Here is a 17,265-nt window from a genome sequence, read left to right on the forward strand (position 1 = left end):
CTGGCCCTCCTTTGAGTGACAACCTTTTAAGTATTTGAAGAGTGCTATCACGTCTCCCCTCAATCTTCTCTTCTCCAGGCTAAACATGCCCAGTTCTTTCAGTCTCTCTTCATGGGGCTTTGTTTCCAGACCCCTGATCATCCTGGTTGCCCTCCTCTGAACACGCTCCAGCTTGTCTGCGTCCTTCTTGAATTGTGGAGCCCAGAACTGGACACAATACTCTAGATGAGGCCTAACCAGGGCCGAATAGAGAGGAACCAGTACCTCACGTGATTTGGAAGCTATACTTCTATTAATGCAGCCCAAAATAGCATTTGCCTTTCTTGCAGCCATATTGCACTGTTGGCTCACATTCAGCTTGTGATCTACAACAATTCCAAGATCCTTCTTGTTTGTAGTATTGCTGAGCCAAGTATCCCCCATCTTGTAACTGTGCCTTTGGTTTCTATTTCCTAATAGAATCCAGTCACAGGGCAGACGGAGAACTTGGCATTTATCCCTATTCAATTTCATTCTGTTGTTTTCAGCCCAGCACTCCAGCCTATCAAGATCACTTTGAAGTTTGTTTCTGTCTTCCAGGGTATTAGCTATCTCACCCAATTTTGTGTCATCTGCAAATTTGATCAGCGTTCCCCGCACCTCCTCGTCCAAATCATTAATAAAAATGTTGAAGAGCACTGGGCCCAGGACTGAGCCCTGCGGTACCCCACTCGTTGCCTCTCCCCAGTGTGAAAAGTACTCTTTGAGTCCGATTCTGTAGCCAACTGTGAATCCACCTAATTGTTGTTCCATCTAGCCCACTTTTAGCTAGTTTGTTAATCAGAATGTCATGTGGTACTTTGTCAAAAGCTTTGCTGAAGTCCCACGGTCCACAAGGGAGGTTACCTTATCAAAAAATGAGATCAAATTTGTCTGACAGGACTTGTTCTTGACAAATCCATGTTGGCTTCTAGTGATCACCGCATTGATTTCAAGGTGTTTACAGATTGACTTCTTTATAATCTGCTCCAGAATTTTCCCAGGGATGGATGTCAGACTGACTGGTCTGTAGTTCCCAGGTTCTACCATTTTGCCCTTTTTGAAGATAGGGACAATGTTAGCCCTCCTCCAGTCGTCCGGCACCTCACCCGTCTTCCATGATTTTGCAAAGAGAATAGACAAAGGTTCTGAGAGTTCTTCCGCTAGCTCCTTCATTACTCTAGGATGCAGTTCATCGGGCCCTGGAGATTTGAACTCATTCAAGGAAATTAGGTGTTCTTTGACCATTTGTTTATCAATCTCAAACTGTAATCCTGCCCCCTCAACTTCTGCTTCACTTTTTCCAGGGGGGTCATAGACCCGCTTTTGGGAGAAGACTGAGGCAAAGTAGGAATTGAGCACTTCAGCCTTTTCTTTGTCATCTGTTATCAATTTGCCATCCTCATCAAGCAGTTGAACCACAATTTCTTTCCTCTGTCTTTTACTACTCACGTATCTGAAGAAAGCCTTTTTATTGCTTTTAGCATCCCTCGCTAATCTAAGCTCATTCTGAGCTTTAGCCTTCCTGACGCCATTTCGGCACTTCTGCGCCACTTGTCTGTACTCTTCTTTTGTAGCCTGGCCTTCCTTCCACTTCCTATATGTATCCCTTTTTGTTTTCAGGTCATCTCTAAGCTTTTTGTGGAGCCACACTGGTTTCCTCTGTTGTCTTCTACCTTTTCTCCTTGTTGGAATTGTTTGTAACTGTGCCTTTAAAATTTCCTTTTTTAAATACTCCCACCCATCCTGCACTCCTTTTCTCATTAGGCTTATTTGCCATGGGACCTTACTTATCATAGTTCTTAGTTTATTAAAATCAGCTTTCCTAAAATCCAGAGTACGTGTATGGCTACACTCAACTTTTGTCTCCTTCATAATCAAGAATTCAAGTATGATGTGGTCACTTTCCCCCAGAGTTCCCGTAACTGCCACTTTATCCACTAAGTCATCCCTATTGGTCAATATCAAGTCAAGGACTGCTGATCCTCTAGTTCCTTCCTCCACTTTCTGTAGGAGAAAGTTATCACTCACACATGTCAGGAATTTCTTGGAAGGGCTACTTTTGGCAGTATTGGTCTCCCAACAGATATCAGGGTAATTGAAGTCCCCCATCACTACTACATCACACTTCCTTGAAACACTGGCAATTTGTTTCTCAAAAGTTTCATCCTCATCTTTTCCTTGATTGGGTGATCGGTAGTAGACTCCGATTATCATGTTCTTTTTATTCCTTGCCCCATTTATTTTAATCCAGATGCTCTCGATGGGGCTCTCAGTCTGATCCGCTTGTATTTCTGTGCAGGGATAGGTATTTTTAACATATACTGCAACTCCACCTCCCTTTCTATTTCTTCTGTTCTTTTTGAACAAGTTATATCCTTCAATTGCTATATTCCAGTCATGGGAGTCATCCCATCAAGTTTCAGTTATACCTATCAAGTCGTATTTGCCTTCATGTAATAAGAGTTCAAGTTCGTTCTGTTTGTTTCCCATGCTCTGGGCATTAGTATATAGACATCGAAGACCATGTGTTTTATAGTCTGGCTTTGTTCCTACCTTGTTGCAGACACTATTTTGGGGCACTATTGGAGCTGTTCTCTGTACTGTGGTGCCTTGGCCTTCATCCATTGTTGCCTCGAGGTTTACATCTCCCGCTCCCGTAAGATTCAGTTTAAAGCCCTCCTGATCAAGTTCTTCATGCTGTGGCCGAACACATTCTTTCCAGCAGTTGTGAGGTGCAACCCATCCCATGCCAGCAGTCCATGTTCCAAGTAGCGTAGCCCGTGGTCCCAGAATCCAAAGTTCTCACGTCGGCACCACCTTTGTAGCCAGTCGTTCATCCGGAGTATTTTTCTTTCCCTTTCTAATCCTCTTCCAATAACCAGGAGGATGGATGAGAAAACTACCTGGGCCCCAAAGTTCTTCAGTTTCCTTCCCAGAGCTTCACAGTCTGAAATGATTTCTTCGTAGCTCTGCTTGGCGACATCATTTGTTGTTATTATTATTATTATTATTATTATTATTATTATTATTATTTATTTATTTATATAGCACCATCAATGTACATGGTGCTGTACAGAGTAAAACAGTAAATAGCAAGACCCTGCCGCATAGGCTTACAATCTAATAAAATCTTTTCTTCAGGCACCTAGCCTGCCTTTATTTGTTTGTTTATTTATTTATTTATTACATTTCTATACCACCCAATAGCCGGAGCTCTCTGGGCGGTTCACAAAAATTAAAACCATTCAAAGTATAAAACAGTATAAAACCATAATATAAAATACAATATAAAAGCTCAACCAGATAAAAACAGCAGCAATACAAAATTATAAATTTAAAACACCAAGTAAAAATTTATTTATAGACTGTTAAAATGCTGGGAGAATAAAAAGGTCTTCACCTGGCGTCTAAAAGCGTGTAATGTAGGTGCCAAGCGAACCTCCTTAGGGAGCTCATTCCACAGCCGAGGTGCCACAGCAGAGAAGGCCCTCCTCCTGGTAGCCACCTGCTTCAATTCCTTTGGCAGGGGCTCGCAGAGAAGGACCCCGAGGATGACCTTAGGGTCCCACATGGATGAGAAGAAAGGGGTATGTGTCCGTGGACTTTATGAGTTTCGGTAACCCTTCAGTCACATCTCTAATCTGTGCTCCAGGGAGACAGCACACCTGGTGAGTCCATGGGTCTCCCAATCTTGGGAGTGGTCCCAGTTGTGTTGACTGAGAATGTCCCTGTGCGCACACCATTGTCCCATGTGGTAATGGAGGATCCCTAATGACAGGCTGTGCTCGTAGCTCGCCCTGCTGTCGAGTGTTACTCGGTACTTGTAATGGCAGATTAGACACTGTCGCAGAAGGCATCGATGTCCATTGCATACACAGAGGTTCATGGTAACGTGTTTCAGAATAGTAACAGTCCCAAGGAACCTCATGCCAACATCCTTTGTAACAGCCTCGATCACAGAGATCATGTTCCCAGTATTATGGTCCGGAGAAAGACGGGTCCATTGGGGGCCATCTGTCCAAGTTAAGCAGGGAGCGAGATCTATCCCTCGATCTTGCATACCGATCACAATAATAATAACAATCTCTTTCAGAAGGTGCGGAAAACATTGAATCTGGAGTGTCATGCTACAATCTCTCCTAGGAGGTCAAGGTTGAGGCTCTCTCAAACGTATAGGGACTGGCAAGACATCCCTAATCTCACCCTCCGACATTGACATTTGCCTCTGTTCCGGAATTGTGGTTGAACGGATTGTCGGAATGGGGGAATGGAGCATCGGTGGTGGTGGTGGAGTCTGTATTGGTATCGATAGTGGAGGTGCATCCATTAATATTTGGAGTGGAGGAACCTCTGCTGGTACCAAAGTGGTTGGATCCGGTGGAGGAGTTGGCCTCGGAGGAGAAGGTATAGTCTTTCTAAAAGATTTCTTTCTCTTCTTTTTCCTTTGCTCCTCTGAAACTGGTGCGGTGTATTTTACCATCTTAGCTGGCTAAAGAAAAAGTAATAGCCTTGCCTGGAGTTGCAGGCAATTCAGGCGAGCCATTGCGTCCAATAACAGGGACTTAGGGCTCTGCTGCGGCCAAGTCCAAGGTGGATTTCTGCGAACTGGGCATATCAACTGTTGATATGGATACTGTTGTTTTATACTGTTTTTATATTTTTGATGGTTTTAAATTTTGTATACTTTTTAATGTTCACTGTTTTTAACTTCTGTAAACCACCCAGAGAGCTTTGGCTATGGGCCGGTATATAAATTAAATAAATAAATAAACAAACAAACAAACCACCTGTAAGACCTTGCTCCAGAGGAGAGCTATGAGTCTGTCTGATCTACGCCTCTTTGTTTACTTTTGAAAAGGCCTGGCAGAAACTACAAGCTTCCACAATGTGGCTTTCGCCTAAACAAAGTAGGCAGAGTGAATGCCTTTCCGAGGGTGGGAGCATACTGCTGCCCCTCGTGCATTTTCTAAAAGGAGCCCTGAGGGCCATGTGCCCTTTCGGGCGATTGGAGATCACGAAAAAAAAAAGACACAAAGAAGGTAACAAGAGAAAAAGAGTAAAGACGGGTAAAATAAAAATGCCTCCAGACAAATTTTTCACAGAGAATTTTCCAGACAAGGTTGCCACAATGGCAGTTGAAAGAGAATTTAGGAGATTGGACAGGAACCCCTTTGGTCATGTGCAGTACTGCGTGGGGAGGTGTTCTTGCCAAACTGCCTCAGCTATGGAAATTTCCCAAGTCAAGCTCTGCGCAGGCGCAGAACCCACATATGTGATGCACCCAGCAATTGTGTGTTTCAGAATAATTCCATAAGCTGAAAATTCTGCAGGGCTTGTTGTATCAGTACTGTTCCTGTGCTAATACTTGTATGGATCCATGATTATGTTCATGAAACAGTTTCTGATAAATGAAAAGTTAATATATGTAGGGGGGCAACCCTTACCTCCCAGAGGAAGTGTGGGAATTTTTTGACTGTTACTGTTAAGATGGCTGACTGTAATTAAAAGGCTCTAGGCCTCCACTGTGTTTTATTTACAAATAAATAGTTTATGTTGGGGGTCTCCAACTTTTTTGGATCCATGAACATATTTAGCATTTTGAAAAAGTGTCCTGGGCACCACCACAAATTGATTGCTGTAAGAGTGTGTGTGGGGAGGGGGCAATCATAAAAATGTTAGGAGTGCCTCTTTCTCTGTGTGTGTGTGTGTGTGTGTGTGTGCTTCCATTCTGGCTTCTCTCTCTCTCTCTCTCCCTCTCTCTCTCTCTCTCTCACACACACACACTGGTTCCTCTGTCCCTCTCTCTCTTTTGTTTAAAATTAAAGTTTATCAGAATTCTGGATTGATTGCCAAATCCCACAACCACCCAGAGAGCTTCGGCTGTGGGGCGGTATATAAATGTAATAAAATAAATAAATAAATAAATAAATAAATAACAGGTACCAGATTACATGCAAAAGCCATGATTGAACTCCAAATTACTTTACTTCCAATAACTTTACCTCTAGGAATGTGAAGAAAAGATGACTAAAGTCTAATAAAAAATGACATACTGTCAACACTGCTTACCTTTCCCCTTTTTTGGTAGCCTTTCATCTAGAATAACCCGCTGACCATCCAGATTAGAGATAGGAACTCCAAGATCCATTGGTTCTTGCTCACCATTCTGTCATCAAATTTTGATACAATAGGAAAAATATATATTTTCAGAACAACTTGAATTATGGATTTGCATTTAAAATATATTATGTGAAAAAGAATTACTTTGAATCCATTATCTGGAAAGACAGGAATAAAATTTAGGATTTTTGATGTTGCCATAAGAAATCTAAAAACTGAACTACTTGTGTTTAAACATTACGTTTTCAAAAAATATATAGACATGAAAGCTTATTCCTTTTAGGATGGCTGGAGCATACTGGGAATGATAGGACCTTTTTTTCTGTCTAAACTTGTATAGGATCATGCCCCTAATGTTAAATTTGATAGGGGGAAATCTAGCTCAGAAAGAGTATGCTTTTTACTCTGGAAAACGTATGGATTAAAATTTAATCAAGCAGTAATAAAATTTAACCAAACTGTAATCAAGATGATTCTGACTTGGAAAAACGTTCAGTTCAGTAGCAAATACACCAGTTTTCAGAATGGTGGAAAAGCAACCTGCAATGATTATTAAATTGATTTGAACATTACAAAGGTGGCACATCAGGTTCAGTCAGCTGGGGCAGTGCTATAGACTGGTATCTATAAGAACTAATACAGCTTATGCAGATATTGACTAACTCAGATCTTGCCCAGATCCATCCTTTACTGCCCTCCTATTGAATGTGTATAAAAGGCCTTTTTTCTTATGAAGGGCCATTGACCGGTGCGAAACTGAACCAGGGTGAGTGAAGCCAGATCTGATGGTGGGTGGAGCCAGCGCTAAAAATGGGTGGAGTTTACAGTATTGCAGAATGACATCTCTCTTTCTCTCTGTGCCTAGGGATGTATGAGAATTTTGTGGGTTCTGAACATTTACTTGAATGACCCGTTTGATTGGGTGGGGCTTGTGTTGAGCTTTTTCCTGCTGTACTCACCTTGAGGCAAGCATGCTGGTTCCTCCAACTCCATTTACTTCCCAAATCATGCATATTTTTCTTTTGTGTGTGAAGGGAAGGATAGATTTCAAGATATCATTTCAAGGGGGAGGGGGATTACTCAGAGCCATCTGCTGACTTTTGGGCGATGTCTTCTTCCATCCAAATGTGGGTCTGCTGTCCACCCTGGACAGCACAATCTAGTGGTGGAATTATTGTGCAATACTAAGTTTACACATGGGAGATCCAACTTTTTCTGGATATTACCACATTATCTGTGTTTCTTTTAAAAGCGGGATTTCCACGGCATAGCTCAGGAGACAGCCTAGTTGTTGATGACGTCATGTAATGAACCTGCAAACTTCCATGAGTGGCCAATCACAAGTGCATGCAATAAATTCCTAGTTTAGAAGAGCCCTAGATTGCAAACAAGCCCTGCTGAACAAGAATCAACATGGCTTCTGTCTCACTAACCGTTTAGAGTTGATTGAGAGTGACAATAAACATGTGGACAGGGGTGATCTGGTGGACATTGTTTACTTGGACTTCCAAAAGGCTTTTGACAAAGTCCCTCACCAAACACTCCTGAGCAAACTTAGCAGTCATGGAATAAGAGGAGAGGTCCTCTTATGATCAGTAACTGGTTAAAGAACAGAAAGCAGAGAGTCAGAATAAATGATAAATTCTTCCAATGGAGGGATGTAAACAGTGGGGTCCCACAGGGATCTGTATTGGGACCAATTCTTCTTAACTTATCTATAAATGATCTGGAATCAGTAGCAAGCAGTGAACTGGCCAAGTTTGCTTATGCCAAATTATTTAAGGTGGTTAAACCAAAATGGGATTGCAAGGAGCTTCAAAAGGATCTCTCAAAATTGGGAGAATGGGCATCCAAATGGCAAATGCAGTTCAGTGTAATCAAGTGTAAAGTGATTCATGATGTGGCAAAAAAATCCCAACTTGAAGTATAAGCTGATGGTATCTGAGCTAGTGGCAATTGAGCAAGAAAGAGATGTTGTGGTGGAAAAACTCGATGAAAAATGTCAATCCAGTGTGTGGTGGCTGTGAAAAAGCCAAATTCCACGTTGGGCATAATTAGGAAAGGATTTGAAAATAAAACTGCCAATATCATAATCCTTCTATAGAATACTCTGTACAGTTCTGGTCATCACACCTAAACATGAATATTGTAGAGTGGGGAAAAGTACAGAAAAGGGAAACTGAGTGATCAAGGAAGTGGAGCAACTCCCCTATGAGGAAAAGTTATAATATCTGGAACTAGATTATAACTTTTGTAAACCGCCCAGAGAGCTTTGGCTATAGAGCGGTATATAAATTTAATAAATAAATAAATAAAATAGATAAAACTATGTTGTTTAGGGGAAAGGCGAGTAAAGGAGGAAATGATAAAGGTATACAAAATTATACATAGTGTGGGGAAAGTGGTTAAGGGGACAATTTTATTAATCTTTTTTCCTTTTAATGTGAATTTAACAAAACAAAACAGAAAACAAACTGTAAAAAAATAAAAATAAAAGAAGGAACAGAAAATTGCATGTGTAGAAATATCAATATTCCATTAAGTACAACGTTCTTTCTTTTAAAGGGGGGAGACATCTCTCTCTCCCTCTCTCTCTCTTTCTCTCTCTGTCTCATAATACTAGACTCCAGGGTTATCCCATGAAGCAGATCGGTGGGAGATTCAGGACAGACAAAAGGAAGTATTTCTTCACACAGTGCATAGTTAAACAATGGAATTCACTACCACAAGATGTAGCGATGGCCATCAATTTTAGGCAGTCCAAAGGTCAAGAAACAGGGTATCAGGAAACACAAGGCAGGTGGACCAAAGTTGTTCCAAGCCTATTGCAGGCTTTTAAGCCCACAGCCTGCTGGATCCCACCCAGAGCTCAGCTGGTGTGATCAAGCCTCCTTCTGCAGAGCCTTACTCCTGAGGAGTAACTTTCTCCTGAGGAGTCCTTCTCTCCAGATGAGCACTTAGTCGCACAAGAGCCAGTGATGACTTAGTCGCTTGAGGTGATGACAGTCCCTGGGGTCGGGGCTGCTCCTCAGAGGCAGAGTCTCTTTCTCTTGGTGGGGATGGCCCTGCAGCCACCTCCCTGGAGGGCTCGGGCTTCTGAGAAACTAATGGCAGTCCCTGGTCTGGGGATTTGACTTCTGGGGCATCATGGCCTTCTAGGTCCTCTAGCTCCTCCTCTGAAGAGGACTCCTCAAGTAGGGGCATGGCACTATCCCAGATAAAGGACCTGGGCCAGGTTGGAAGAAGCAACAGATGAGGAAGGCTTCTGGTACTCCTATGAACATGTCAGCAGCCAGTATACCTGCTCACTGTCTACAATGGCAAAATGCAGTGTTAGGCTGCTGGTCACCTCTCTCTGCACAGTCAGGCACCAGCTTACAATGGTATTGTTAAGCAATTTTGGATGCTGGACGTAAAGGACTCTGCTCTTCGACTATGTAACGTACTGACGGTTTACCTGTGTTTTGACCTCTTGCCTGTTCTTTGTGGCCACTCTTGTTGATGCCTGCTCCCCTTGTCTGCCACTTTCTAGAGTGCTCCTGCTGGTTGCATGTTCCACAAGGCCAGGCTCTGGTGGATGCATAGTCCTCCTTGACAGAAGGGGCTTGCACTTGCTCCAGAAAGGTGAACAGATGTGAAGAAGCAGAAGCACCTCGTTTCTTTTGTGTTCAAAAGCCACAAAGTGTCTTGTGGCACCTTCAAGACTCAGAAATTATGCAAACTGTGTTCATCTTGCTCCACAACTGCAGAAACCTCACCCTCCTAACAACTCCCCCCTTCTCTGTCAATGATCCTGTTTTGTGTTTGTAATTATGTTTATGTTAACACTTTAGGATTGCAGGTCCCTATTGCAGTCAATGAAACTTCTGAGTAGACATGTATAATGTTGCACTGTTCAAACTTTTGCTTAAATAAAAGAAGATTTTGTGAAGATTTATCATGAACAGCAATAAAATACGAAGAGCCTTGTAAGCACCTTCATTTAAGGCTGCAATCCTATATTCACTGAACCGGGAGGAAGCTTTATTGAAATCAGTGGGACCTATTTCTTTGGGCTGAGCGCTGCATTCCCTGATTGGGATTTCTGTTCTCCACACACTGAGGCAGTGTAAATTCAGGAGATATTTGGATAAAAGGAGGGGAGGATCCTTGTTTAGCATTGTGATAGTTTCTCATAGATAAACCAGAAGGTGAAACAACCTAAGAGGTGGGAGTAAGAAGTGACTGCAACAAGCCTTTAGTCCATTTTGTTGCATGACTAATTTTTGCAGGGTAATAGTATTTTATACTCTTTCCGAATGCTAGTTTGTTGTACTAGATTTTTCTGCGCTTGTCAACTGCTTCATTTATTCAGTGGTAGCAGTATGCTGAATCTGGAGCCTGACTTAAAATGGCTATGAGAAAGGTGATGGGGAAAGAGTGTTAAATATTAGGAAAGGTGAGACTATGGTCATCCAGTAAAGGATATGCAATAAGAAAAGATATTTGAAGGAAGGGGAGACTGTACCACACACAGTATAGCAAAAGCTACAAAGTACAGCAAAAGCTACAAAAGTAGGAGCGGGTGAAGTTAATTTCAGATACATTGAATGTCTCACTTGTTCTTTATTTCAGTGATTTTAACATTAAGATATTACATAGAACAGATTTGTCTTAATTGTAAGCTGTAGAATCAGACATGTGATGAAGGCCATGTTGGGGTGGGCCTTTGGGGGCTGGCCATGTTGGGTGTCCTTTTATGGTCACCGTAAGCCATATGCTACCTCCAGTATCAGAGGCAGTATGCCTATGAACCCCAGTTGCTGGGGACCATGGGTGGGAGGGTGCTGTTGCACATGAGTGGGTTTCCCATGGACAGTTGTTTGGCCATTGTATGAACAGAATGTTGGACTAGATGGATATTTGTTTTGGTCTATCATGGGTCTTGTGTCCTTAATGTCTGAAGAATGGATATCAGTTCACAAAAAATGCATAGTTTTAGCCAAGGAGAGAGAGAAAATTCACAAAAGCTCAATTGTTCACAATTAGGTTGAGGACCACATGCAATTTGTGGCACAAGAGGTGAATATTAAACTTCTGGGTAAGTTTGTACGAAGTTGTCATGACACTAGTTATAACTCCCCATCTTCAGGGAACAAGACCAAGAATTCAGAAGGAGCATCAGGGGGCAGAATGGAATTGCCTTCAGAAGGACCCGACAGAAGGACCCTGTCCTTGAAGCTTTCACACAAGAGGAGTCCATTTGGTATCTCTCTCTCTCCAGACTAAGGAGATCATATTGCCATCCTCTGACTCCAGATCAGAAGTTCTAATGGAATCATGTTCCCCCTATCATGGAGTCAACAACTGTTAAAACAGGTTAGGCCTGTTTAAATTGAAGAGGCTTTGATCATCAGGGCTGGGGCTAACAACTAAGTTTGAGCTGCAGCAATATTTAATGCTCAATTTGGGTTTGCAGTTGTAGCAATATTTGAGCCTACTCCTGTGATTCTTTCTTTTGAGTTTCACAGAGCGCTATCTAATGTACTATCTGCTTTGCCTGACTCATTTTATTGGAATCAGGCCTCTATTTTGCCTGATTTACCTTATTGTAACCTATCCTTTGCTTGAATTTGCCTTATTTAGAACCTGAGCCTGGCTTACTCTTGCTGTAAACCAAACCCATGCCTAGACTCTGTGCTCAGATTAGAACCCTGACCTACCAAGACCACTGTCTGGGTTAGAACATGGTGAGTACAGGTCCTCGCTATGCTGACGATTCTGACATTTCTTTTTAATTGTAGGTTCTGCAATCTCTGGCTCCACATGATGTATGTGTAATGGCACCAAGCATGGCATTGGAGGTGACTTTGAGGTTTTGGGACTTTTTCTTTGTTGTTTTCTCTGCAGCAACTACAGCTCCTGAAGTGGCAAAGCTACTTTTTACATTGCTCACCAGCTAGAGTTTTCAAAGTGGGAGCTGCTCCACAGAGATTATCAAATGAAGCTTCAACCTCATGTGCCTCTCAATTTCTTGTTCCGTCCTTAAATGAGATTTAAACAACTTGGACTGCTTGGGAAGGACCAGCAGACCTAAGCGACCAATTAACCCAATGGAAGTAATTCTTAACAAAGCAAAGCTATGGGCGGAGAGCAAAGGCATGGCAGATACTTTCTCAGCAGCTGTCCAATGTTGCTGAATTCTGTTCTATGAGAACGTGACAAAGCCCAAGCTTCAGCATCTTTCAAAAGCACTGTAAGATTTTTTCATTTGGTCATGCTTTAAGTTCACCATAGCAAAGCTGGCTGGAGTAGGATGTATACTTTCAATTTGCTTTGAATTACTGCCATTACCTTAGCCTGTAGTCGGGATGATTACACATATAAGTAAACACATGTACAGCAGAGGTAGTCAACCCATAGGGAAGAGGGGCTGGGGAAAAGGACACATGGAGCTGTTTGATGCACTGTCAGGAGACCGACTGAGCTGGAAAAGGGGCACTGCAGCGAAATCCCCAGGCAACCACTTCCCCAGCACCATAGGCTGCGATGCAGCTGGGATCGCTGGGAGTACAGAGGAGGCTTATGCCTCTCCCTGTCCCTAACAGTCCTGGTGCAGGCAGGATTACTGTCTTCCTGGCGCTAATAGCAGCTCGATTTAAGGCCCCGTCTTGGTTTGTGTGCCCATGCTTGTGTGCCCATGGGGTTCCAAACCCACCAGTGGGCACTACCGAAGGAATTGCCCAGCCCTGATCTAGAATACTGAAAGAAACAGCAACAATGGAAAGACACCTTGGAAGAAAAGGGTTAAGGAGCCCAAGATAAAGTTGTAGTCTCTGTAAAAGAAGCACCATATATTGAGGTATCATTAATTGTACCTCAATCTATGGTGCTTCATTTGCAAAGAGATTACAAGTATTCCAAGTATTCCAATATTCTGCAGATAAGCAAAGCTAACATTTTAAACTTTTTGGAGTGAGTTACTTACTAGCCTTGCCACAAGATTATTAAGATTTAAACCATATTTTGCAGCCACTGGCCGTAGGACTTCTGTTACTGGTTTGGTAGGTTTAGCCTTTAAGCCAACAGATCTATTGATAGGAATGAGATCCAGCCTAAAATAAATGAAGAATTTCAATAAGTTTTTGCTAATAAAAACAACTCAAAATATACAAGAGGCTTGCAAACATATTTGGGGATTTAAGTACATGAGAAGCTGTGAACAGTTTATTTAATCCTATGTATCTCCACTAATCGGCACATAACTTTCAAAAATCCACTACACTATACATGTTCTGGGGGAATACAGTCATTATTGTTTCCATAAAAATGGTATGGTTGCTCTATCGTTCAACTACAATGTCCAGACTGTGGAAATTGTGGAAAACCAGGAGAACTCATCTAGCTGCCCAAGAAATCTCCAAGTCAACAAATGAATGTAGCTTCTCCTTGATGCCTCCTCTGCAAATAAGTATTTCCTTATTTACCTCTAGATGGTTTACATAGTTCTAGCCTTTATTATCAAAAAGCAGAGCAACTACTTCAAAGACAGGAATTTCAGTTACGATTATAATGGCTGTCTCAAGTGAACAAAGGCTTGAATTACCACCAGAATATAAACAGAATGGGTTCAAACAGGTTTCCAAGGTGATGAAACCTCTGTAATCTGGAAGATACCATAGAAAATGCCTCCTCATCTACCCTTGGTAATCTACCTGTGTACAGTTGTTCAACATACAAGAAGAAATCTTCTAGAAATGAAGAGACTGGGCCAGTTTGAGCTTCAAACAAACAAACAAACACCCTTCCAAACATATCCCTAAATCCAGGTCAGAACCAGGACCAGAGTGTGCTCAGTGTATGTTGAAGATGGGCTTAACAATCTTGCTGTAGGTATGCCATGAACAGTATCCATTGTGACTTTCAACAGGTAGGAGCACAGCCCCACAAACACAGTCACTAGACTTTGTGGATAATGGGCAGCTATATAGGAATCAAGTAAAAAAAGGAAGAGTATCTCACAAAAAATGTATGTTGAAATTAACATAAAAAGTGATAATTTAAACTTTTAAAAACCAAAGCTTAAATAACATTGAATTATTCTACATGGAAAGATAGAAAGTAAAGGCCAAGGCTGTATTTCAAGAAAAGACAAAGGTAAAGAACAGAAATGGATGGGAAACTCCCAGGAAGAGTGGGCAGTTATGAGAGAAAGGGTTGGTTCAGACATAGCACCAAATATTGGTTTGTCACTATAAGTTCACACATTTTCTTTGTGTCCTCTGATTTCCCCTCATTTCTGATCTAGCTACAGAACATAAGATTTTTGTTATTTGAATAAACTATGGGCTCCATCACACCAGCATTTTAGCCCACTGTCGATGTGGGTTGTGTGCAAAGGACTCAGATGACGTCGCCCGTGTCCCGCCCTGACCTCGCTTCCCACCCCCTCTTAGTGCTGTTTTTTTGGCACAGGGGAAGTCTGGTTCTTCCGGTAAATTGAAAGGACAATGCACTACCCTCAACGTGTATTTTCATCCATCGTTTTCAATCCAATGTTCTGTGGGCATGTTTTCAAGGGGCGGTATTGATGACAAAAGAGAGGGGCATGCCTTTTCTCCAGCGGGTGTTTTTAAATTCAAATTCAAATCCTTTCCTCCTCCTGCTTCCTGGCTGCTGGGTTGAATGAAAGAACAGTCCACTGTACTTTTGTTTGTCCACCTTTGCTTCATGACGTGCTTTGGGAAGGCAGGGAAGCAAGAGGGGGATGCATTGGTGACATTGCAGAAGCTGGGTGTGGGGGCGTGTTCCTCACGTTCATTTCCTTGGAGATTGGGAGAGGCTACCTGGCAGGCTCTCTGGGCTGGTTTCCCCAACAAGGTGTTAAGCTGGACTGGGCTGGCTGCATCTCTCACACAACACTATGCAACCTCCAGTGGCAGCTGATAGGAACTTTAATTGATTAATCAATTAATCTATGGATTAAATTTGCATGTGGGTTATAAGCAGTCCCTCTGGAGCAAGAAGAGGTCCCATTGAACTCTATGTTCTTACTCCTGAGTTGGTGTTTTCACCTTAAATGTGGAAAATGCACCCTCCTGCCAGCAGCGCCCTCATTTTTAAAGATAAAGAGATCAAAATTGACACAGTGATAGGTCTTATGGAGGGCTTTCAGCATGCCAAGTTTGAATCAAATTGGGTCATCTCTTGATTTTTTAAATGTTTTTTTAAATCCCCTCCTTAAACCCCTTTACTGGTAGTGTATAAGTTCGAAGGATCAATCCTCTATGGCTTTGATTATGTGAAGCTGTGCATCTTCAAGTTCATAAACTACAGATCCGCAGATTCCCTTACTCAAAAGTAAATCCCACGGATTTCAACTGCATTTACATCCCAGTCGTACTTTGAGTAAACCCCATTGAATAGTGGCCTTAGCTAGACTGGGCGAAATCCTGGGGCGAACCCCTGGTTTGTCCCTGTGCATCCACATGACGCACACGGGATCCCAGGATTAGAGAGGGATGATCACTCCCTTGCCCCGGGATCTCACCCTCAACTTTGGGCCTGCTTTTTCCACGGTCCTGGGCTGAGCCTGAGACCACAGAACGTGTGGCCCGTTGCTGTGGCTTGACCCAGCCGGGAGCCGCACTGCGCCCATCGGGGTAGGGCGAGGGAGTGGGGAAATTAAGTTATTTTTTTTTAAAAAAACTTACCTTTGAGCACAACCGTTCATGCGCTCCATCTTCTTTTTAAAAAATGGTGGGCGTGACGCCTCTCCTCCTGAGGTTGTTACGCCTTACATGTAAATGGAGGAGGGATCTTGCGCTAATCACAATGCGAGATCTTCCCTCCGCCGTCAGGTCTAGCTAAGGCCAGAGAGAGACTTACTTCTGAGTAAACACATACAGAACTGATTTTTAATAGTGTGGTCACTCAAAATCTTTCTTTTTTAAGTCTTTAAACAGCAAACTGGAAAGAAGTGCTCTGCAACCCCATGCTTACTTCTGTTTACTCAGAGGTAAGTCTCTCTCTGTTCAATGGGGTTTACTCAAAGGGAAGCCTGCATCTGACTTTAGCATGTGCACGCTCCAAAGCCTCCAGGCAGGGTGAGGGGAATGGGTGTAGCCTAGGCAACAGGGAATAACCACATAGGTAGGTAGGGCGTGGTGTCCAACTACCACCAACCAATGCACTGTAGGTACAGTGGTGATCTGGGGGGGTGGGAATATGCATGTGTTGTTTAAAATGGATACGATTTTATATTGTTGTTTTTATATTTTGTATACTTTTTTTAATGTCCACTGTTTTTAACTTTTGTAAACCGCTCAGAGAGCTTCGGCTATGGGGTGGTATATAAATTTAATAAATAAATATCTCAACGGCTGGTATGCAGGAGAGGAGAGGTATAAAGATGAATGAAATGTAAAAGTGCAAAGGTGTAAGTTGATCAGGCTTTCCCACGCTATGGAAATGAGGGCGGATAATTCGAGGGTAAACCAGGGCAAACATGCAGGTATGATGGAGCTCTATGCGTTTATATATTTCTTCCTGCTCCCCTCCCTTGTGCTGATTTCCAGAAAACTATGCCAGGGACTTTGTGGCATACCATACTTTTGAAGGAAAATATGAGTAAACTAGGGGAAAGGGAGGATGTGACCTTAGGATTTACTAAGTACAGCACCATGCACATTGATGGTGCAATAATAATAATAATAATAATAATAATAATAATAATAATAGCGCTAAGACATGGGCTGGTCTTACACCTGAACGTACAAACGTAGTGTTGAAGGAACTGGTTTGGTGTTGAAAAGCAAAGGCAAACCTTAAATTTCTATGGAAAAGTGTAAGGATTGTTAACTACATTTCAGTCCAAGTTGTGGCTATACATCATGCCCCTGATCCACAGCTCCAAGGTGCTTACTCAACAGGTACTCCAAAGCAGGAACCCCATTCACTTTAATGAAAGCTGCAGCTCTATACCTGTTGCCCTCTCCACTGAAGTGAATGGGACTTCCTTGTAGAACCCTGTTCATGCGTCAGAACACCTGTATCCTTAAGGAAATGTTGCCCTTGGGTGAATGCCATCTGTTTTATTTCAGAGTGGGACCATTTTTTTAACATGCATTGACAGCTTTTAAAAAG

At 42.4% G+C, this 17,265-nt stretch overlaps 1 protein-coding gene across 2 annotated transcripts in view; it reads right to left on the minus strand.

Moving 5' to 3' along the window:
* Window positions 1-17,265, minus strand: part of RGS12 (regulator of G protein signaling 12) — a 164,201-nt gene that overhangs the window by 37,659 nt on the left and 109,277 nt on the right. For both annotated transcript variants that reach the window (XM_063135889.1, XM_063135890.1), the window contains exons 12-13: window positions 13,109-13,235; window positions 6,091-6,187 (exon numbers count right to left, since the gene is read on the minus strand). In XM_063135889.1, the coding sequence (XP_062991959.1) occupies window positions 6,091-6,187; window positions 13,109-13,235 (224 nt within the window). The remainder of the gene's footprint in view (window positions 1-6,090; window positions 6,188-13,108; window positions 13,236-17,265) is intronic.

This window comes from Elgaria multicarinata, chromosome 10 (assembly GCF_023053635.1).
Source record: "Elgaria multicarinata webbii isolate HBS135686 ecotype San Diego chromosome 10, rElgMul1.1.pri, whole genome shotgun sequence".
NCBI lineage: Eukaryota > Metazoa > Chordata > Lepidosauria > Squamata > Anguidae > Elgaria > Elgaria multicarinata.